Raw genomic sequence first — 25,098 nt, forward strand, 5'->3', positions numbered from 1 at the left:
TAAAAATATTAATGGTTAAAATAAGAGTAAAAAGTCATATGAATATAAAGAAAGGTTGAAAGCAATACATCATTTCAGAGATTTTAACATGGCCCTGCATAATTCTTGAAAAAAGAATTCAGTGCTGTAGTAGCTAATATGCCGCAAATTGGGGTAATATTACCAAAATTTTTAGAACCAGTGTCTATGGGAAAATAAGCAGAGATATCGTATTCTTTTAAGCAAGGATATAGTCAACCATAACATATATTTTGAATATCCATTTAATCAATTCAATTTATATGAAAACAGTATGCAAAATCCATGCTTTCGTTTACAAAAAAAATTACAGATAACAGCACCAAAAAAATCTTAAAATATAACAGAGAATGGAACAGGCTTAAATTTCAGTAAGACTTATAAAAACATTAAAATCATATAATGTATGTGTGCGTGTACAATGTTTTATTTAATATGTATATATGTGTAAAGTGTTTTATTCAAATATATTTAAATAAATACTTTGTGTAACAGTATATAAAAAAAAAACCTCAACAGTAAAACAAATAAAATTACTTATAATAAAAACAAATTTGAAATGAAAAATGTGATTTTAAAATAAATATAATGCACAAATATATACAAACATGCACTTACAAATAATACACATATATACTTACAAATAAAACACAAACAAATAATACACACAGACAGAACACGTTTCATAAAAATGATTCTAAGTATAAATATCAATCATGTTTCATTTCATCCCTTAAATGGTTCTTTTTATGGTTTATAGAGAAGAATAGTGTGCAAATGTCCTGTTACAGATATTACATTTATATGGTCTGTCACCAGAATGTATTCGAAAATGCCTTGAGAGTGCATTTTTTTGGTTGAAATATTTGTTGCATACTTTACATTCAAATGGCCGACTATTATCATGCATTATCAAATGAGCTGCCCTCCTTGTTCTAATTGGCATTATATATCCACAGTTTTGACAATAATAAATCTTAAGTCCACTTTCAAGGCATTTCATAGAAACCAAAGTCTCTTCTTCAGAAACTAAAAATAAAAGTTAAAAATCAGATGCAATTCGTCCAATACAAAACAATTTAAAGAACCAAAAATATTTAAAATATTAAATGAATAAGAAAAGATGAATATACGAAAGATAAAATAAGTTGAATACAAGCAAATAAAGAAAATACACGAATTCTAGTTATGTACATAATACAGTATTTATTTTTTGACATTCACAAAAAAATATAGCCTTAATCAGTTTTTATGTTTGTTTTATATATATTAGTTTACAAATCAGAAATTATAATTAAAAAATATTTAGTAAAAAAGTTGTTAAATGAAAATGTTTAAAGTCATTAGCTACTTTATGTGCTAATCCAGTTTTGAAAAATAGAAAAAAATAAAAATTATAAAATTGTTAGTATTGAAAAAGTCATTCACTAATTGATAAAAATGACCATTAGATCCATCATGATTCAAATAGAAGATTAAGGTGACAAAGCTTGAATAAATAATATATATATATGTTGCCTTTTCCATGCATATGAGGTGGTATCCAGAATATAATTTCCACGGAGCAATTACAGAAACAGGAAAGATAAATAGAAAAACACTCTTTATTGCATAATGAAGACACAATGTTTAGGTTAATTTTTGACATTGTTACCACGATTGTTGAAGCATTTATTTTTGCTGTAGCATTTATACATTTAAATAACTTCAGACATTAATAAAGTTTATGAAGATTTACTGAATTACAAAAATCATTAAATATGTTACATTTCACTTTCTCCGATTGTATACAAATTAGTTTTGGAAATAGATTTGATATGAGCCATCATCTTTAAAGACTACATTTATTATGAAAAGGATTTGAGATACCAAAAGGTTGTTCATGACTGTGATTTGAACACTTCTCTTCAAGCATCCCTATATTTGAAGTCTCAAAGAAGGCTTAAAGAGGCATTTTTAAAACTGCCAGTAGTATGACAAACATGGATCTTCTTAGATAATGCTATTCTATCTCTAAGGTAGGAAGCTATAGAAAATAAAATTAATAACATCAAGCATGCTTTAATCTTTTCACACAATCTCAAATCTTTTATAAAATATATTTCATCAATCAATCTGTCTGAAAAATTTAGACACAGGGTGGCCATAAAATAATTTTCCCGGTTTGACGGCATCTGCAGCTAAAACAAATGAACGAAATGAAACCATATTTCTTATACTGACTGTGAAAGGCATGGAAAGATGAATTCCGCAGAAAAAAAATCAGTACCAAAGGTTATCGATAGGGGAAATACTGGAGCAGTCGGTGCACAGTAATGAAAGAATTCCTGAAACTCACAGAAAATAATCTTTTATTCATCAATATTAAAGTTCCCTGGATGCTGTGCAATATTTTCAATATTCTGTCCTTCCGTGTGTACAACACATTGCATACAGTGTATGATGTTCTCCACTGATGCGTGTAAACTATCAGTTTCGATGTTCATAACAGCCCGTCTTTTATTCTATTTCAAGACATGCAGGTTTGCTTAAGATCAGCCATGGCATTACACTGTCTAGGGTAGAGAGTAGGGCCCTATTAAGCACATCAAAAATACATCAATAGTCAAGAATGAACTATTAACAGGTCGTTTGCTCATCCCTTTCTACAAGGAATGCATGACGCTACTTTCAAGCACGCACTAGGAATTTTACATAATCCAACTCGATATGCAAATTTCTTCGTTCGCATGTGACTGCAGCGCCAGTATTTCCCCTATAGGCCGGTTTTTGTAATATTTTCTTTTTCTGCAGAATTTATCCTTCCATACCTTCCACAGTCTGTATATGAAATGTGGTTTCATTTCATTCGTTCGTTCATTTTAGCTGTCGATGCCGTGTGCATGTGGTGCAAACAGGAAAAGTTATTCTATAGCCACCCTGTATTTACCAAGATAATATACCTTGCATCTAATAAATTACTGAAAATAATAAATTTAATTTCACATGAATGAAAGTTTGCCAGATCTCGCTGTGCATTATAAATTTATAACATGGAATTGAAGAAATATCAATTATGAAAGTAGGAAAAAAAGCACTGAGTTCATTTATTATGACTCCATTATTTCTTCATGCTCCATTGTCTATGGTTTATGTTTCTCTTACGCCACAAATGAAATGAATGAGATCAAAGACAAACCATAAATTTGGCAAATCATATTATAACACAGGTTCAATTCAATATTTCACATTCAAGATTATTATTGTCCTTACAAGCTTTAAACATTAAATACAGAGACAATGCTGCTATAAAAAACAAGAAAGAAATCACAAAGTAAGGACTTTGTGAACTTTAAGAAGGTAAAAACTTCAAATCCCATTTCAGAAGCACTAAAAATAAAGCCTGGTACATTTATACTGTTGTTCTACCATAATATTAAATTATTTTCTATATATTTATAACATAAAAATAATTTCTAGAAAGAATTAAAGGTCAATATAGTTTACCTTTAGATAGCAAAAGAATAGTAAGAGAATGAAATTATCATAGCTCCTAAAGGTAATTTTCTTTATTTATATTATAGCCATGGAAAAAAAAATCAAGAATGCCATTAATTAATATTGGTTAGACAAAAGCAAAATTTTTAATGTCATAATTTGATATATTTGCCAATACTGAAAAATATCAATTTCATTTTTAGTTTATAAATATATTTTTCATAGGTGATAAAAGTTTAAAAATAAATTTCTAAATTTCCTCCATTATACATTCTGTAAATCCACGTTTAGATATAAAAAAAAATGCTCTTTTTGAAATCAATCTCTTGAGAAAGTTAAAAAAAACATTATTCAATCAAATGATATCAGACATATTTCTTTTCTCTTGTTGATAAATAAAAATGAATGATTAATTTAAATCAATATATTGATAATATGGTATGCATTACTTCTTGGTAATAAGAGCACATTCGTTTATTTTATGCATCAAAAAGGTGTATTTCAGAGTAACATCATTATTACACCCTTTTTATTGTAATTTGATCAGAATTACTTCTTGTAAAGAAGGGATTCAAATTCCCAAAAATATAAAAACACATAAAATGTAATAAAATTTAAATCATAAATTTTTTTTAAAAATACAGTTTAAAATCAGGTAAATACGAAACTCAAAATATTTGAGAATGTGAAAAATTAACATAAAGGATAAGCCTTCAAAATGTCCAAATAGTAAAATAATAATAATAATTAATTTTTATTAGATGTCCATGATACCACGTAAGAAATACAGTAGAATTTTACAATAGAAAATCAAAAAAAAAAAAAAAAAATTCAACATTTGTGAAATGACAATTAGACAATTAATGCTTTATAACAGTCATTCCATAAAGATTTCCAAAATGTATTTTAGAAACACATAAATAGAAAAATTCACTAAAAATATATTCAAACTATAAATAATAAGACACACATACAAAACAATGATCACGAAAGGTAAAAATTTTATTTTAACCTTTTAAGATTCTAGCATAAACATTTAGAGTAAATTTTTTTTTTTGTAAATGAATTTTCAAAAATTATTAATTTTAAAATTAACACTAAAATGTAACTTTTTTGCATGCTTTAATATCTGCTTCAATTTTACATTAATAGAACAGATCACAATAAATAAATATGGCAAATATATATTCACAATTTCAATAATGATTTCATTTAAGGATTACTAATCACAAAATTGTTTCTCAAATTATTACATTTATCTTTTGGTTTTGTTCAAGTTAATTTTAACAAAATTTTACATTGTACAAAATAAAAAAAAAAATTTTAAAAAAGATAATTAATTGATGACTGGCACACACATTTTGCAATAAAATCTACTATACATAAGTTAATAAAGTAGGGAAATTATGGCCCTATTTAAAAATTCTGGGTAATTTTCATAAGTTCAAGTCAAATGCAGTTTCAAACAATTTAAAATATGAATGTGGTCCACAAGTATACATATATTTTCTAATAACTGCTAGAGTAAAGCAGAAAGTAAGTTTCAAAAAAATTCTGTCTCAATTCAACATATCAAATTGCTTATGATAAGTGAAGTTTTGCATTTTTTTTTATGCTGCTTATATATATATATATATATATATATATATATATATATATATATATATATATATATATATATATATATATATATATATATATATATATATATATTTCAACAGTTGAAAGTTCAATAGTTCAGAATCATAAGTAAGACATTTAGATAAAAATTATTACTATTTTTTTTTACTGTAATCTTTAAGCATCAGACATGAAATTAAAGTATATATATTGTTACAAACCTTTAATGTTGTTTCCCAGCACAGTAGTTCTATCACCGGAAAGACCGATTTACAATTATCTGTATTGGATGCTGCTCGGATGCCGAGCCAGTAATCCCAGGCTTGGCGGCAAACTTGGCGATTATTTGACGTCGAATTTGGCGACAAAATAGATAGTGCTGGAAATTTCGAGAATTTTAACGATCCATCCAATAGAAACTGAGATATGCCTGATTGGCGCAGAAGGTTCTCGGCCCGCCTCCCGAGATCTATAAAAGGATGGCAGTCTCAAGCAGCAATGAATCGTGATTAAGGGAATGTCTGAAAAGAGCGTTATGGCGAAAAGGCAATGCACTCAACCTAGTCCTGCCGACATGGAAGGTGAATCCGTTAGCTCGAAAGGCGAATGTCAGTGCATTAATTGTAAAAGAAAGAAAGTGATCAGGAATCAGATTTTGAACTTCGAGTGGCATACTTAACAACAATGATAGGCATACTCGAAGATGACAGTGATGATACTCGCCCTGAATACCAAGAATGCACTGTGTAGAGGAAATTAATCATGGAAAAACTGGTGCACCTGAAAGGTGAGTATGAGTTAACTGTCTTAAACCCCATGGCTGCCTAGAAATTGAAAAGGTCGTGGATTTTAAACTCTCCCCGAAAAGAAAGTCAGCTAAACAAGTTATGAACACCCAAACGAATACTAATATAGAATTTAAAAATTGATTTGAACCATTAGTGAGTGATCAGAACGAAAATGAAATAGTTGCAAATAATAATGAAGAAAAAGTACCACCAATAATGCTAAAATACCCTAAGGATTTCACTAAAGTACTGGAAAAACTACACACTAAATTCTGAATTACTAATAATATTCTAGGAAATGGATTTATAAAGTTTTCCTTGAAAACATAGAAACGCCCATAGAAAAGTTGCAGGATTATTGTAGAGAGCAATGTTTTGAATTTTACGTCATTCGCCCAAAAATACAGGGCCCCGTTAAAGTTGTTTTTAAGGGATTACCCATTGACTATATTAACGAAGTTCTCGAAGAATTAAAAAATCGCGAATTCTCTGTAAATAAAGTAATTAGGTTAACACAGATAAAAACGCGCAGACTCCTCCCATTTTTACTTCTCGAACTAAATCAAAATAGTATAGTAGATCAAATCTATAAAATTAATTCAATTGACTACTTAAAAGTAACTGTAGAACAATTCCAAGGAAGAAATGCAATTTCACAATGCTACAACCGCAACAACTTTGGCCATAGAGCAGAAATTAAATGCAAGAGTGAACATCAAACGCGAGAGTGCTCTTATAGGGGAAAAAATTGAAAATCCAACTTGTATAAATTACGAGCAGGAAGGCTACATAGCTGCCTACAGAGGTCGCCCTAAATTCCCCAAACTACAAAATAATCAATTAAATAGAAATAATTTTAATACATTCAAAACTAACTATATCAGACCAAACTTCTCATACGCACAAGCAATTAAACAAAATACCCCCAACAGACTGAGCCATTAATAAACCACAACCTTCCAAATGTAAACACTAATAATCCTGTTACCGAAATCTCTGAACTTTTCGAAGCCATTAATGAGATTAAAAACTGTTCACTGAAAACCCACACCTTTTCGCCGCAATTAAAGAAATGAAAAATGCCAAAGACCCAATGACCAAATTATTCATATTTGTTAAAGCAATTTCTCAAACAGTAAATGTAAATTATTTTAAATCTAAATACTTTAGAATCCAGGCACATAATAAAACGTCCATATCTCTCCTTCGACAGCAGCCAACGGGAAAGCAGTTTTTTACAACCTCACTCACCCACCCCTCAATAGCACCACGAAGAGGAAATAGACCAAGTCAGTCTATCCGCAGCAGCGTCTCCTACAACAACTCCTAGGATCAGAGCCTAAGACAGGGGCAGTTGCTCCGGGCCCCCACACCAGAAGGGCCCCCCAAATCGAATAGAAAGTTTACTTTACGTTTCATTCTTTAATGAACTTTTTAAAACAAAATATCAGTACAGTGTAAAATCCTTCAGTTTAGACTAAGAAGAAGAGCGTTTTTAGTTTTAAGTTTAAATAGCATTTTGAATTAATTAACGAAAAATACCATAGACAAGTTCTATGCACGGTTCTTCATTACTGAAAATGTGAAGCAGAGGGGGGGGGGAAGAACTTTTGTCCCGGACAACAATTAGGCTAAGTCGGGCCCTGCCCAGGACCGAAGGTAGCCCATTACCGGCGGGTACACCGTCAACCTTGGAAGAAGCAGCAATGATCAGAATCGTAGACAGACGGAGTCGTGAAACGAGTCGCCGAGAGGAAACGAAGCAACGGCGGTATAATCCGACGAAATGTCAGCGTTGTGTGGAGCTCAAGCGGTTGTTGAATTGGGGAAGCAGCATCGAGTCCGGTGACGAGTAGCCAGTCGTGTAGTAATGTGTCGGCAGCTGGATACAGCTAAAGTGAAGAGACAGTGGAGAATTACAGCCATTTTTGGAGACCGTAGAGTAAAGCTACGAAGATTCCCTCTCCTGCTGAATTCTGTCCGGCCGCTTTGTGTGCTGTGGCTGTTATTAATACCGATTTGTTGCCTGTCTTCGTCTCGACTATATATATTTGTCGTCTGTGTATTTGTGTCAATAAAAGTCGTCGTCTGTCCCTAAAGGACTGTTTATTTCTGCATCGACCATCAAATCTTAAAAGAACCCCAAAGGAAGTAGTAATTCTGTAAAAACACGTAATTATATTAACATGTTAAAGTGTATAATTAACATATAGTGTTAAGATTAAGAAGAAATAGTAGAAAAAAAATGATTCAGGGTAGCTAAGGAATTTCATTAGGCAGTTTAACTCTACAATAGATTATCTTTAATATACAATGGGTAAATTTAATTACTATGGGTAAAAACTTTCCAAATAGTTTTAAAAGAGATTTCCTCACATAAAAAATAATTTTTTCGTTTGTTTGTTTAATGAAAATAAACAACATTTCATAGATAGCACTACTTTTGAGTTATAAACATACAAGGAGAGTTTATATTCTATAACATAATATCACTCAAGTTATAATTAATCACAAAATAAAGCATTTCTTCTAAACAAGGATACATTTTACAAATCTAAGAATACCAACTATAAGAAAATAACATTCAGAAGTATCCAAATATAGAAAATATTTAATTTCTCTTAGTATTTCATTCTATGTCTACTTAAAATGGCAGAACAGATATTTAGGATTCAATTTATTCAAATGAAAAATACTTTTTTGAAGATTATAATTATCACATATGTTACATTGTGATATTATGAGAACTGATATATGTATATCAATACACATTTTTCAATATTGTATAAATTTACACCTAAAAAAATATTAAATGATGCAAGTAAAAAAGAGAAAGAAAAAAAAATTTATTCTCTGCATCAAATTAGAATGCACACATTCTATTTTCTTTCAGAAATAATTTTTCAATATAAAAATATATACTTACATTATTATAATTAGAGTATGTAATTTACATTATTATTCTTATTAAAATTAATTTTATCTGCTAATGTTTATTATAATTTAAAAGACAGATTTCAGTACATTTCTTTTAAATAATGCTAAAAACTTAACTACAAAAGAAAATTAAATTCCTTTTTTCTTAAAATTTTTTTTAACAATATAGTCATTTTAAAAATTCTTTTACAGACTATATCTCTCTTTATTAAAATATAGTAATATAAAAACATAGGGAGAATTTCGAATTCTTACTATTGTCTCAAAAATAAAGCGAACTGAAAAAAATTCAAAATGAATGGATACCAACTAAAAGCTGTACAGCAATTGGGAATAGACATGGACAAAGTAATAAATAAATAAAGCAAGAAATAAAGAATTGATTAATTTTATCGTAGAAATTAGATTCTATTATCGAGTTATAGCACACCGGACATTAACGTATTAAATGTCTACATAAAATGACTGAATATAATTAGCTTCTATTCATTCAAGACATCATTTTATAATTACAATTTAAATAAATTTGTCACCATTCATAAAACATTGTTTGTATATAACACCCATAAAACAATAAAGGAGAAAATAAATTTTTTTTAATTCTCACATAAATACATAAAAAATATAAAATAATGACAATTCACATCCAAAATAATGATTAATACATTAAATTCGAAGAAAATATGAATTATACGTAAAAGAAAAAAAAAACTGCATTAGCTTAAAATCATGTCTAATAGACATATACAAAATATTTAATACACAACAAGTTTGAAATTGCATAATTACCACATCTTATCACTGGGATATTTGCCTGAAATGCGTTGCCAAATGAGCTTTGAGATTCCCTTTTCGGTTGAAAGACCTGTTGCAGACATTACAAACAAAGGGACGTTCACCAGAATGTATAAGTTTATGCGCTTTAAGATTCCATTTAAATGGTGTATTATAAGAACACTGCAAACAGTAATATATTGGAATTCCCTTCTGAATAATCTTAGTTGCTCCTAATAAATCTTCACCTATAAAAGAATTTAAAAATATATTTCCTATTCTGCAGACGATTTATTGTGCAGAAATAAAAATTTAATGATTTATGATTTAGAAATAACACTAAATATACAAAAATAAACAATCGAGGCATTTCATAAAAATAAAGGTCCATTAAGTTGTAGTGAGTTAAATAAATAAATAACAGTTTTGACATATATAATTCAATACAATTATAAATAATTGTTGCATTAATGAAGTATAAATATTATTAAATAAAAAAATAAAGCAAATGTCCGCCAACCAAAAAAAATTAATACTAAAAATAATCTTTTTTAAATTTATTTCATTTTGCAACATAAAAAAAGTTTAACACTTAGGATTAATTACTTTTCATAATAAGAATTATTAAATAAAAATCACATTATCAGAATATAGACAAATATGTAATACGCATACACATCGAATAAAACAGTAAAACATTTTGTTGTAAAATATATTTTAAATTAATTTTATAAATTTATTAAAATCACAGGAAAAATTATTGGGAAAAATTCAAATCACAAATACAGCTAATTATTCGAATTTTAAAATAATGTAAAAATGTGGGATAATATATGTGCATGTGGGATGATAATATATTCAGGAGTAATTAAAAGAAAATGTAAAATTTCAGTTAGCTTTTTGTTTTGTCATATTAAAATTTTGAATGAACCTTCTAGTAAGTGCTTATTATAGAAGAAGTATATACCAAATTTGAAATTCTGGGAGAAATGATTTGCTTAGTACGAGAATTTGCACTGCTTAAATCATGTGATTCTAAGCATAGCAATATGGAGGATCAAAATTATAGCTTCTAGACTTTAGCAATGAGTAAGTGAAACCAAAACTTAATAATCGCTACTCATTGAAAGTCAATGAAGGAAAGCTACAATGGCACACAACCATTGATAAGTGTTTTAAAAGAGCAGTGCAAACTATACATAAGAAATCTGGGAGATCAACTGTGTTTAACAAAAGTTTAAATAGTTTGTTTATGCTTTCAATTCTCAAGTACTATACACCAATATGTGCATTTTACAAATAAAGTGCTAATTAAAACTGCTTGTAAGCCCTTTTCCAATGAACTTTTTTATGAACGCATAATGAATATCTATGTGCAAATGTCCTCTCATAAACATCACATTTATAAGGTCTTTCGGAGGAATGCAGACGAAAATGCTTTTTGAGATAGTCTTTTTGTTTGAAACCTCTCATGCACACACTGCATACGAATGAACGAATATCACTATGAATATTTAAATGGATCTTCAAGTGGTGTTTGTAAGGTGAAGAATATGAGCAATGCACACAATAATACACATCAAAACCTCTTTCAGAGCATTTCTCAACACGCATCCCTTCTTCTGGATCTAAAAAAGAGGAAATGAATAATCAGAATTCATATTGTAATTTTTATAGACGTGGAAAAAGTAATGATTTGTTTATAATTCTCAATACAAGATCCACAATTCGAATATTAATTAAAGTTATTTACAAAATCATCAAAAATATGATTTTCAATTCACTTATTAACACCGCATTTAAGACAAATAACTAAATTTCCAACGATAAAGCAAATGCGATTTCTTAAAAGGAATTTTAAAAACTTCTTCAAGTACATCGATATGGCATAGGAACACACATTTATAACATTTATAAATATTAACATTTTACCACACACAAACCAGAAGACAATACAAAATCTCACATTGTAGCCCTAGCAGCCATGTTGATAACAATAACAGAAAAAAAATCATAACAATAAGAGAGTAATTCTCTCTTATTTTTATCATTTTTTAAATATTTATTGTTTTAACTCAATGATATTTAAGACTATACAAAATGTATCACAAGAAAATAATTCTACAATTAAAGGAATATTGCATAAACATAATTATAAGTAAATGCAAAATGAATCAAATATATAGATTATTAAATAAAAAATAAAGCAGTCCCTCATCTAAAAAGCTTCGTAATGAAAATTATCTTTTTTAAATTAAAATTATTATTATTATTATTGTTACTGAAACACACAAAAATTACTTTTTGGATTACTTTTCATTATGGATTGCTTTTCATAATTAGTATTTTGACATGAAAACTTCAAACAATAGAAAAAATAGCAACAAAGAAAATGTCCTAATTTAAAGCTTTGTTAGAATATATGGAAGGCATTCATTTCTGACAAGATTGCCATGCTGATACTTTGTTTCAAACGGATAAAACAGACAAGCAACAAATGATCCAATAAAAATTCTGCTATGATACATGCAGTATAAGTAAGCTGGTATTCTTTCTTTCTTTGAATGAAATTTTGTATTCAAAGACATCTAGGATAAAATATAAATTCTCATGTAAAAATAGCATCAACATTAGTCAGTTTTACTCTAATTGCTATCAGATTTACAAAACAACTACTTAGATCTATCAAATAAGAATAAAAAATATGTAATAGATTACTTTATCATTTAGTTTCAATTAAAATTTCATTTTAGAATATAACATAATTTTTAAAAAATCTATTCAGCCAATTTATTTCTCATATTTGATAAAAGTTCATAACACAGCTGAATACTTACTGAATTATTTCTCATAGATGTGCATTCAGAAATAAATTTCCAACTGCTTCATTTTCATAAAATAATATTTTTGTACGTACACACTTTTATCAAGCAATTCTATAAATCTTACTGATGCAACCTATTTTTTATTTTCCAAATAAAACTATTCTAAAAATGATTTTTATTATTATAAATTTATATTTTCATAAATATATATTATAAATTTACATTTTTATAAATTCAGAAAGGATTATTAAAGAAAAGCCATATATAAATCAAATTATCAGAATATATATATAAACTTATAAAAAGTTTTTTTGCTTCATTTCGAATTATACAATGATAAATTTAGTTCTTGTTTAATACCTATCTGTATACAAATACAAAAGATCATAATTCAAAAAAAAATTATATATATATATATATATATATATATATATATATATATATATATATATATATATATATATATATATATATATATATATAAAGGTCGCTTGGAAATAGTTTACATCAATTAGAAATATGAAATGGCTACATTTTCCAGATGTGCATATACTTTAAGAGAAATTGCTAAAAAACGACAGAAAATATGCAAGCACTGACTAGAATACATCAATATTAATTCGCCTCTTGACATAACGATTATTAGCATCAATTTAGATATAAGGATCTCTCAGATTACAAGCTGCTATTTTTTTTATCTCCAATGTTTCAATTTTAATCTTTTAATTAAATACCCAACAAACATTCATTTTCATATATATTATTTTGTTTCATATTATAGCAAGCGCACTCTCTTAATCTTCTTGAAAATCATTCTCATAGAAAAGACATTCATTAGGGTATTCCTTAATCATCTTAAATCACTTTCAAACAATTACATTCATAAAATATGTAAATTTAATATAGTTGAGCTATATTAACACATCCTGTTAAAGTAACCCTAGAATTATTTCGGAAAAGAATTTGTAATTGTCATGCGGGGTCAAATGACAAGGATGATACTTGAAGTTGTACACTCTCTGTAAACTTTCACACTTCATCACAGGGAGGGCATGTGGCGAAGACAGATTTTGCCTGCAACAGGTCATTGTTCCCGGCCCTTCTTTGGTGAAATGGGACCTCGAATCTCGCACCAAAGGCCTAGACCTTTCCACCAGGTCACCACGGTTCCTTAAAAGTATATGAATTTCCGACAAATATTGTATATTATATATATATATATATATATATATATATATATATATATATATATATATATATATATATATATATATATATAAGCATTATTTTATGTTAAGCAGAATGCAGTTTGAAGAGACAGTGAAGATACTTTTAATTTCGTGACGTCGTTTTATTTCATTTTGAAGAAGCAGGCATATGTACAAGCGATGAGCACACAGAACGACACAGAAAAGGAATGAGGAAAAAGCTCTTGGACATTTTATCCCTGGTCTTATATAACCTATGATTTTGATAGGGAAAACATTTCTTCATAGTGCTATTGTATTATGAGATTTCGATAGGGATTTTCGTTACACGCGTGGACAAGGTAGGGGAAACACAGGGAGATTTTTAAAAAAGAATTTGCATCATCAGCGGTATTTTGTCTCCTCACGCGCAGTGTGGGAAAGTTAGATTTTAGCTGATTCAACAAAGCTTCTATTGAATTAATTAAGTAGAGACAATGGAATTGGATCACGAAATAAGAGGATATATATATGTGTGTGTGTGTGTGTGTGTGTGTGTGTGTGTGTGTGTGTGTGTGTGTGTGTCGGAATATATATATATATATATATATATATATATATATATATATATATTCCGCCACATATATGCATGAGCGCATTTACTAAAAAAGTGAAAAATATTTTTAGTAAATAAAATAAAGAATATCTTAAATAAACTTATTAAAATATAAGGGAAATGATCAAGAATTAAAACTAATGTAACTATATCTAATCTTTCGAATTTTAAAATAATGCTAATAAGGTTTTCGTGCGAAAATATCATCCGAAGTTATTAAGAAGAAAACCTTAAATTTTTTAATTAAAATTAAAAACACTCTTTTTAATGAATGTTAACTACAGAAGAAATGCATAATAAATTTCGAAACACAAGGTCAGTCTATCTAATACAACAAATTCAACTATTTTTAATCATACTTGTCCAATTTTGAGATAGAAGTAACAGCCTATTAACATTATTATTTTTTAAAAACTTCTGATTCCAGGTTTCTGGATACGAGGAATTTCTTCCTGCCTTTGGCTACCAGAAACTGAAATCAAAACTTGTTAATCGCCACTCTTTGAAGGTCAATGAAGGAAAGCTAAAATGGCACACGACCATTGCGAACTGTTTTAAATGATAAGAGCAAAATATATCTAAGAAATCTGAGAGATCACGTGTGTTTAACAAAAGGTGAAATAGTTTGTTTATGTTTTTAATTCTCAATACGTTACACTGATGTGCGCATTTTACAGATAATTAAAAAGCTTGTAAGGATCATTCTTCAAATGAACTTTTTTATGAACGCATAATGAATATCTATGTGCAAATGTCCTCTCATAAACATCACATTTATAAGGTCTTTCGCCGGAATGCAGACGAAAATACTTTCTGAGATAATCTTTTTGTTTGAAATCTCTCATGCACACACTGCATACGAATGGACGAATATCACTATGAATATTTAAGTGGATCTTCAAGTGGTGTTTGTGAGGTGTAGAATATGAGCAATGCAGACAAAAAAAAAAAAAAAAAAAAAAAAAAAAACATCAAAGCCTTTTTCAGAGAACTTTTCGATACGGATCCCTTCTTCTGGCTTAAAAAAAAAATACAAAAAAATGAATAATTAGAGTTTATATTGTAACTTTTATAGATGGTGAAAAAAACTAATGATTCGTTTATAATACTCACCACTAGATCCACAATTAGCATATTAATTAAAATTATTTACAAAATCATCTAAAATATGATCTTCGATTCACTTATTAGCAATGCATTGTAAGACAAATAACTAAATTTCCAATGATAAAGCAAATGAGATTTTTTTAAAGGATTTTTAATAACTTTTTCAAGTACATCGATATAACATAGAAACACACATTTATAAATATTAACCTTTTACTACACACAAATACAGAAGGCAATGCAAAATCATACACTGCAGTCCTAGAATGTTAATGAATATGTTGATACCAATAGCTTGTTGATTACACGATGTTGATAACAATTAGAGAGTAATTCTCTCTTATTGTTATCATTTTATTAATATTTACTGTTTTAACCCAATAATATTTAAGATTATACATAAAAAGAAAATAGTTCTAAGATTTACTTTTTATAATCAGTTGAAAAATAAAGTAATATTGCAGAAACATAATTATAAGTACTTGTAGAATGAATCAAATATACAGATTACTGAATAAAAAATAAAGCAGTCCCTCATCAAAAAAGGGTGGTACTGAAAATACTTTTTTTAATTAAAATTATTACCTGTTGAAACACACAAACTAGTTCAACACTTCGGATTATTTTTCATAGTTAATATTTTGACATAAAAATTTTAAATAACAGAAAAAGTAGCAGCAAAACAAAATGTCCTTATTGAAAGCTTTGTTAGAAGACAAAGAAGGCATTACTTTCTCACAAGATTCCATACTGATACTTGTTCCAAATGGATAAAATAGACAAGCAAACAAATGATCGAATAAAAATTCTATTATGATACATGTAAAATAAGGAAACTGGTATTTTTTCCCAATTTGAATGAAATTCTGTATTTAAGACATATAGAATAAATATAAATTTTCATGCATAAATGACATCAACATTAGTCATACTCTAATTACTATCACGTCCACAAGACAACTACTTAGATCTATCTAATAAGAATAAAAGCATTTAATACAGAAATTTGTACATGCATAAACTTGAATATAGAATGAAATTCTGTATTCAAGACATATAGAATAAATATAAATTTTCATGCATAAATGACATCAATATTAGTCAGTTTTACTCTAATTACTATCACTTCCACAAGACAACTACTTAAATCTATCTAATAAGAATAAAAAGATTTAATACAGAAATTTCTACATACATAAACTTGAATACAGAATGAAATTCTGTATTCAAGACATATAGAATAAATATAAATTTTCATGCATAAATGACACCAACATTAGTCAGTTTTACTCTAATTACTATCACTTCCACAAGACAACTACTTAGATCTACCTAATAAGAATAAAAACATTTAATACAGAAATTTGTACATACATAAACTTGAATACAGAATGAAATTCTGTATTCAAGACATATAGAATAAATATAAATTTTCATGCATAAATGACATCAACATTAGTCAGTTTTACTCTAATTACTATCACTTCCACAAGACAACTACTTAGATCTATCTAATAAGAATAAAAACATTTAATACAGAAATTTGTACATACATAAACTTGAATACAGAATGAAATTCTGTATTCAAGACATATAGATTATATATAAATTTTCATGCATAAATGACATCAACAGTAGTCAGTTTTAATCTAATTACGATCACTTCCACAAGACAACTACTTAGATTTATCAAATAAGAATAAAAGAATTTAATATAGAAACTTGTACATACATATACTTGAATACAGAATGAAATTCTGTATTCAAGACATATAGAATAAATATAAATTTTCATGCATAAATGACATCAACATTAGTCAGTTTTACTCTAATTACTATCACTTTCACAAGACAACTACTTAAGAATTGCACTAATAATCACTTTCTAAGAATATATAATAATCACAACTACTTAAGAATAATCACTTTCACAAGACAACTACTTAATAAGAATAAAAAAATTTAATAGAATATGTTATCAATTAAAATTTCATTTTAGAATATAAAAACGTAATTTGAACATTTTTATTCATTCATTCTATCTCTGATATTTGATAAGAGTTCATAACACAGCTGATTACATACTAAATTCTTTCTGATGTATATACATACAGAAATAAATTTCCAACGGCTTCATTTTCAAAAAATAATATTTTTATATGTATATATTTTTGTCAAGCAATTATACAAATCTTACTGATGAAACCTACTTTTTATTTTCAAAATATAGCTATTCAAAAGATGAAATTTACATTTTCATAAATTCAGTAAGGATTATTAAATAAAAGCCATATAAAAATCGTATAAAAAGTCTTTTTGCTTCATTTCCAATTATACAATGATAAATTTGGTTGTAGTTTAATACCTATCTGTATACGAATACAAAAGATCATAATCCTAATAAAATTTCTTTCACACATTATATAATATAAAAACAGGGTCGCTTGGAATTAGTTTACATGAATTAGAGACATGAAATGGCTACATTTTCCAGATGTGCACATACATTAAGAGAAATTGCTAAAAAACGACAGAAAATATGCAAGCACTGACTAGAATACATCAATATTAATTCGCCTCTTGACATAACGATTATTAGCATCAATTTAGATATAAGGATCTCTCAGATTACAAGATGTCATTTTTTTTTTATCTACAACGTTTCAATTTTAATTTTTTTATTTAAATACCCAGCAAACATTCATTTTCATATATATTATTTTATTTCACAATATAGCAAACACACTCTCTTAATCTTCTTGAAAATCATTCTCATAGAAAAGACATTCATTAGGGTGTTCCTTAATCATCTTAAATCAATTTCAAACAATTACATTCATATGCTGTTAAAAATATGTAAATTTAATATACTTCAGCTATATTAGCACATCCTGTTAAAGTAACCATAGAGTTATTTCGGAACATAACTCATAATTTTCATGCGCGGCCAAATGAAAAGGAGACACCTGAAATAGTACCCCCTCTGTACACTTTCACACTTCATCAACGGGAAGGAATGTGGCTAAGACAAATTTAGCATGAAAAAGCTCCGCTTACCCAACATTCTTTGGTGAAATGGAACCTCGAACCCAAAGGCTCAGTTCTTTTCACCAGCCGACCAAGGTTTCTTTAAAATTTACAAATTTGCAACAGAGATAATATGCATGAAATTTTGTGGCCTTTAATGATGAATGAAGGAAACGAACATTTCGATACTCACTAATCACCAAGGTTCAATGAAGAAAACTAAGACACCTCTACTATTTCAAACAGGAATGCAATATATACAAATAAAAAAGATATTTGAATCTCTTGTTCAAAACAGCACAGTGTGATAATATTTTAGGCATGATTCACTTACCTTTGTTCCTTTTTTTCTTCCGGTAAAAGAAATATAGAAAAAGTACTGTAACAAGGCTTTTACAAATCTCCACATTTTAGACTTCTCTTAGTTATAAAAACACATTTTTGGTATTATGTCTGTCCCTCGGTCTGTAACAAAAGTAATCCAAAAACGTTTTTAGGTGGACAAGTAATTTTGTATATGGTCTTTCCATCACATTTATAAGCTTTTATCAAATTTTGAAATAATTGCATTCAGAAGAAATTTGTCAGTCCGGTAATTTGAAAATAACACAACAACTATAAAATAAGAGAGCTAGATGAATAAAATTTGGTACATAGATTTAATATCTAAAGTATTTATATCTGTCAAATTTGGAACCAAATTTATCAAGGATTTCACCACCTACGGTTTGTACATTCATAAATATGTAAACGTGAGAACTACGGAAAAACGCAGTGGTTTAAATATATAAAGTCTGGGAAGTGATTTTATAAATCAAATTACAATTCTGCGCATCAATCGGTGTTAAAGCACGCATCTAAGACACAACATGTCAGAAATTGATCAGAAAAAAACACAAGAGCCACATGGCAGATTAAGTAAAAATAGTAAATTACACCAAAGATCATGATTTCGTAACTACAATTCACTAATGCTATGCAAGGTATTCGGGGCCTTAACGAAGGCCGAAAATTTTTTGCTCTGGGGGTGCAGGTATAACGTCTTTATTAGAGGATAAGCAAAAATGTATTGGAAAGACCACTCCCGCCACTTCAAATTTACTCTCTATAGCAAAGATAATTTGCATTAAAAAATATATGAATAAAGCAGCAATGCACATATGCATAACAGCATTCACTAAAAAAGTGAACATTATTTTTACTAAATAAAATTAAGAATATCTTAAATAAGTTTATTAGAATATAAGGGAAATTATCAAGAATTAAAATTGACGTAACTAATTAGCGAATCTTTCGAATTTTAAAATAATGTTAAAAAAATAGCTCTTGTGTGATAATATAATCCGCAGTTATTCGGAAGAAATAAACTTTAAATTTTTTAAAAACTCTTTTGAATGCATGCTCACTATATAAGAAGTATTAGCTAAATTTGGAAACTCAAGGTCAGTATACTAAATAAGACAATTTCTACTATTGTCAATCATACTTGCCCAATTTGGAGTTAGAAGAAACAGCCTATTCAAATTATTATTTTTAAAAACTTGTGATTCCGGGCTTCTGGATATGAGGGATTTCTTCCTCATATCCCCATTTGGCGATGAGAAAGTGAAATCCAAACTTGTTAATCAGCACTCCTTGAAGGTCAATAGAAAGCTAAAATGGCACAAACCACTGCGAACTGTTTTAAATGATAAGAGCAAAATATATCAAACCAATCTGAGAGATCATCTGTGTTTAACAAAGAATTAAACAGTTTGTTCATGCTTTTCAGTCTTTATACTATACACGGATACATGCATTTTACAAATAACGCACTGATTAACACTGCTCGTAAGCCTCTTTCACATGAACTTTTTTATGAACGCATAATGAATATCTCTGCGCAAATGTCCTCTCACAAACCTCACATTTATAAGGTCGTTCTCCAGAGTGCCGGCGAAAATGTTTTTTGAGAGTGTGTTTTTGTCTGAAACCTCTCATGCACACAGTGCATATGAATGGACGTCCATCATTATGAGTGTTAAAGTGGACTTTAAATTTTGATTTGAAAGGTGTAGCATATGAGCAATGCCCACAATAATACACATCAAAGCCTCTTTCTGGGCATTTCTCCACACGAACCCATTCTGGATCTAAAAAAAAGGAAAGAAAAAAAGGAAATGGCTAAGCAGACTTCATATTATAACTTTTATAGATGAGGGTGAAAAAAATATTTGTTTATAGTATTCACTAAAATTAGAAAATTAAAACCAAAGTTAAAGCAAATCCGAATTTTTAAAATGATTTTTTCAAGCACATCGATATAACATATGAAAAGAAAAATAAGTATTTCAGCACGGAAAATCAAATCTCTAAATAGAAGACAATACAAAATCTCACACTGTAGCCTTAGCAGTACTATCTTGTCCTCTAGTAATTTTCTGCAGTTGTTATCATTTCTTAATATTTACAGTTTTAAAGCAATGAAATTCAAGATTATACACGACATATAATAAAATAGTCTATTATTTGTAATAAGCTAATGAATAGTCTATTATAATATTATTTATAATACGCTAACGAAAAATAAAGTAATACTGAATAAATAATTATAAGTAATTACAGAATTAATCTAATCTATACATTATTAAGTAAAAAAAAGCACATGCCCACCATCTCAAAAAGATTAGTACTGGAAATAATCTTTTTTTAAAATTTATTTCACTTTGTAAAACTTTTGTGTCTTAAACTTTGTAAAACAAACAAACAAACAAAAAATTAACACTTTTGATTAATATTCGTGATAACTATTTTGACATAAAAAATTTAAACAACAGAAAGAAATAACAACAAAAAATGTCCTAATTTAGAGCTTTGTTAGAATACGTGGATGGCATTCCATTATAATAAGTCTGCCATACTCACATAAGGATACTTGTTCCAAACCTATAAAATAGATAAGACACAAATGATCCAATAAAAATGATATGATACGTGTAATATAAATAAAACAATATTTTTTCCCTCTTTGAATGAAATTCTGCATTCAAAGACATCTCAGATAAAATATAAATTTTCATGTAAATCAAAATTAGTCAATTTTACTCTAATTGCCATCAGATTTACAAACTGCTACTTAGATCTATCAAATAAGAATAAAAAATATTTAATAGAATACGTTATCAATCAGTTTCAATTAAAATTTCATTTTAGAATATAAAAACGTAATTTGAACATTTTTATTCATCCATTCTATCTCTCATATTTGATAGAGTTCATAACAGCTGAATACATACTAAATTCTTTCTGATAAACATGTATACAGAAATTTCCAACTGCTTCAATTCTTTAAAATAATATTTTGGGTATGCATATATTTCAGTCAAGTAATACTGTAAGTCTTATAGGATGATTTTTTTTTTCCAAATAAAACTATTCAAAATATTAACTTACCTTTTTATAAATTAAATAAGGATTATTAAATAAAAGTCATATAAAAATCATATTATCAGCATATATATAAACTTATAACAAGTTTTTTTGCTTCCTTTCCAATTATACAACAATAAATTTAGTTCGTTATTAATCAATCTGTATACAAATACAAAAGATCCTCATTCTATAAAAATTTTATAAAATTACTTTCATACAATATACAATTAAAAAAACAGGGACACTTGGAAATAATCTACCTGAATTAGAAACATAAAATGATTAAATTTTCCAGATGTGCTCATACTTTAAAAGTAATTGCTAAAAAATGATGGAAAAAATGCAAACACTTACCTTATTAGAATCAATTATTTTTAACCCTTCTCCAGACATAACGAGTATTAGCCTGAAAATAGGTATAAGGATCTTTCAGATTACAAGTTCCGCCCTTTTTTTTATCTATATTGTTTTAATGTTTAATATTTTAATTAAATACCTAAGAAACATTCATTTTTATAAATATTATATGGTTTCACAATATAGCAAATGCACTCTCTTAGTCTTCTAGAAAATAATTCTCATAGAAAAGACATTCATTAGGGTATTCATTAATCATCTTAAATCTATTTCAGACAATTACATTCATATACAGTTAAAAATACGTAAATTTACTATAGTTCAGCTATATTAACACCACCTTTTAAAGTAACTTTAGAGTTATTTCGGAAAAGAATTCGTAATTTTCAAGCACGGCCAAATGACAAGGATGACACCAGAAATGATACCCCCTCTGTAAAATTTCACACCTCATCTACGGGAGGGCGTGTGGCTAAGACAGATTTACCATGCAAAAGGTCCGTTTACCCGACCCTTCTCTCGTGAAATGGGACCTTGAATCTCGAACCCAAAGGTCCAGCCCTTTCTACCAGGTCACCACGGTTCCCTTAAAATATATAAATTTACTATAGAGATTTTGAGCATGTAATTTTTTAAACTTGAATGATGAATGAAAGAAACGGAAATTTCGATACTCCGCTCAACAAGGATCAATGAAAACGAATTAAGTAAACCAAGGCTATTGATATTCTACTATTTCAAAGAGGAATGCAACATATACAAATAAAAAAGATATTTGAATCTCTTATTCGAAACAGCACAGTGTGATAATATTTTAGGCCTGATTCACTTACCTTTATTCCTTTTTTTTTCTTCCGGTAAAAGAAATATAGAAAAAGTACAGTAACGAGGTTTTTACAAATCTCCACATTTTAGACTTCTCTTAGTTACAAAAACACATTTTTGGTATTATGTCTGTTCCTCGGTCTGTAACAAAAGTACAGTACACTCCCGATTATCCGCGGAATTGGGTGGCGCGGCCGCCGCGGATAACGAAAATCGCGGATAATCCGAAAAAACCTAAAAACGGGTATAGCAAAACAGTCATTCCAACTTTGAAAAATCGTTTTATGTACAATAAAACGTAAAATAAACAGCAGGAAATGTTTAACTAACGCTTACTATTTTAGTATATCACTCAAAACTAACCTAAAATGCATTTTGTTAATGAAAACAGAAAAGTGCTTTGTACTTACGAGAGGCGTCAAGGATACACAGAAAAATTAATACATATGTACTGTTTTAATACTGTAATGTATTATGTAATTACAAAAGCATAACTGTAAAACTGCACCTTTTTGAAAAAATCAGTGATTTGTGTTTGCTTCTTGCTTTGGAAGCATTTTCTCTTTGCTTAAAAAAAAAAAAAAAAAAAAAAAAAAAAACTTAGTACGGCAGGCGCGGATAATCGGGAGTCTACTGTAATCTAAAAACGTCTTTAGGTAGACACATGTAATTTTGTACATGGTCTTTCCACCAAATTTGTAAGCTTTTACCAAATTTTGAGCGAATTCCCTTCAGAGGAAATCTGTCTGATCAACAGTTTAAATATAAGTTAAAACAACAACTGTAAAGTAAGAGAGCTAGATGAATAAAATTTGGTACACACATTTAATATCTAAAGTATAGATATCTGTCAAATTCGAAACTTAATCTATCATTGGATTGACCACCTGTCGGATCGTACTTTCATAAATATGTAAACAGGATTATTAAGAAAGAATGCAATAGTTTAAATAGATGGAATAAGGTAAGTGATTTTATAACTGCAATTATAACTCTGCGCTTCAATCGTTGTTAAATAGGTGTCTGAAACACAATATGCCAGGAATTAATCAAAAACATCAAGGACCAGATGATAGATTAAGCAAAAATGATAAATTCAAGCCAAAGATCACGATTTCGTAACAGTCGTTCGGCAATGCCATGCAAGACATTTGTTGCTAATAAAAGGCTCACAATTTTTTTTTTTTTTTTTTTTTTTTTTTTTGTCCCGGGAGGCAATAGTGTCTTTAATAGGGAGTGTGCGAAAAAGTTTTGTATAGAATACTTCCGCCTTACCAAATTTAATCTTTATACCAAAGATAAAGTGCATACCAAAAATATTATTATCAAATAAGCCTAAGAATATTTTTAATAAATATATTAAATTACAGGGTGAAATTAGGAAGAAGAAAAATTGATGTCACTAAATGCCTAATTTATCGAATTTTAAAATGATATAAAAATAGTCTTTGTGCGTTAATATATTCTGAAGTTATTAAGAAAAAACTTTCAATTTTTTTTTTTTTTTTAAGATTTTTTTAATGAATGTTTGCTATACCAGAAATGCATAACAAATTTCGAAACTCAAGGTCATTCTAACTAATATGACAATTTCATATATTTTTAATCACACTTGTCCAATTTGGAGATAGAAGTCATAGTCTATTAACATTATTATTTTGAAAACTTGCGATTCCGGGAGTGGCGATATGAGGGATTTTCTCTTGTCTTTGGCTACCAAATACTGAAACCAAAATTTGTTAATAGCCACTCCACAAAAGGTCAATAAAGGAAAGCCAAAATGGCACACAACCACTGCTAACAGTTTTCAATGATAAGTGCTAAACATATCTAAGCAATCTGAGAGATCATCTGAGTTTAACAAAGGTTTAAACAGTTTGTTCATGCTATTAATTCTTTATACTATACACTGATACATGCATTTTACAAATAAAGTGCTAATTAACGCTGCTTGTTAGCCTTTTCCAAATGAACTTTTTTATGAAGACATAATGACTGTCTCTGTGCAAATGTCCTGTCACAAACATCACATATATAAGGGTTTTTTCCAGAGTGCCGGCGATAATGTTTTATGAGGTTGCGTTTCTTTTTGAAAACTTTCAAGCACACCTTGCATACGAATCGTTGAA

At 28.4% G+C, this 25,098-nt stretch overlaps 1 protein-coding gene across 1 annotated transcript in view; it reads right to left on the reverse strand.

Moving 5' to 3' along the window:
* LOC129971981 (zinc finger protein 26-like) overlaps positions 1-25,098 on the reverse strand; it is a 44,426-nt gene that overhangs the window by 10,770 nt on the left and 8,558 nt on the right. The window contains exons 7-10 of the mRNA XM_056085960.1: positions 21,281-21,301; positions 20,279-20,508; positions 16,625-16,681; positions 11,191-11,242 (exon numbers count right to left, since the gene is read on the reverse strand). Of these exons, the coding sequence (XP_055941935.1) occupies positions 11,191-11,242; positions 16,625-16,681; positions 20,279-20,508; positions 21,281-21,301 (360 nt within the window). The remainder of the gene's footprint in view (positions 1-11,190; positions 11,243-16,624; positions 16,682-20,278; positions 20,509-21,280; positions 21,302-25,098) is intronic.

The sequence above is a fragment of the Argiope bruennichi genome, chromosome 6, assembly GCF_947563725.1.
Source record: "Argiope bruennichi chromosome 6, qqArgBrue1.1, whole genome shotgun sequence".
NCBI lineage: Eukaryota > Metazoa > Arthropoda > Arachnida > Araneae > Araneidae > Argiope > Argiope bruennichi.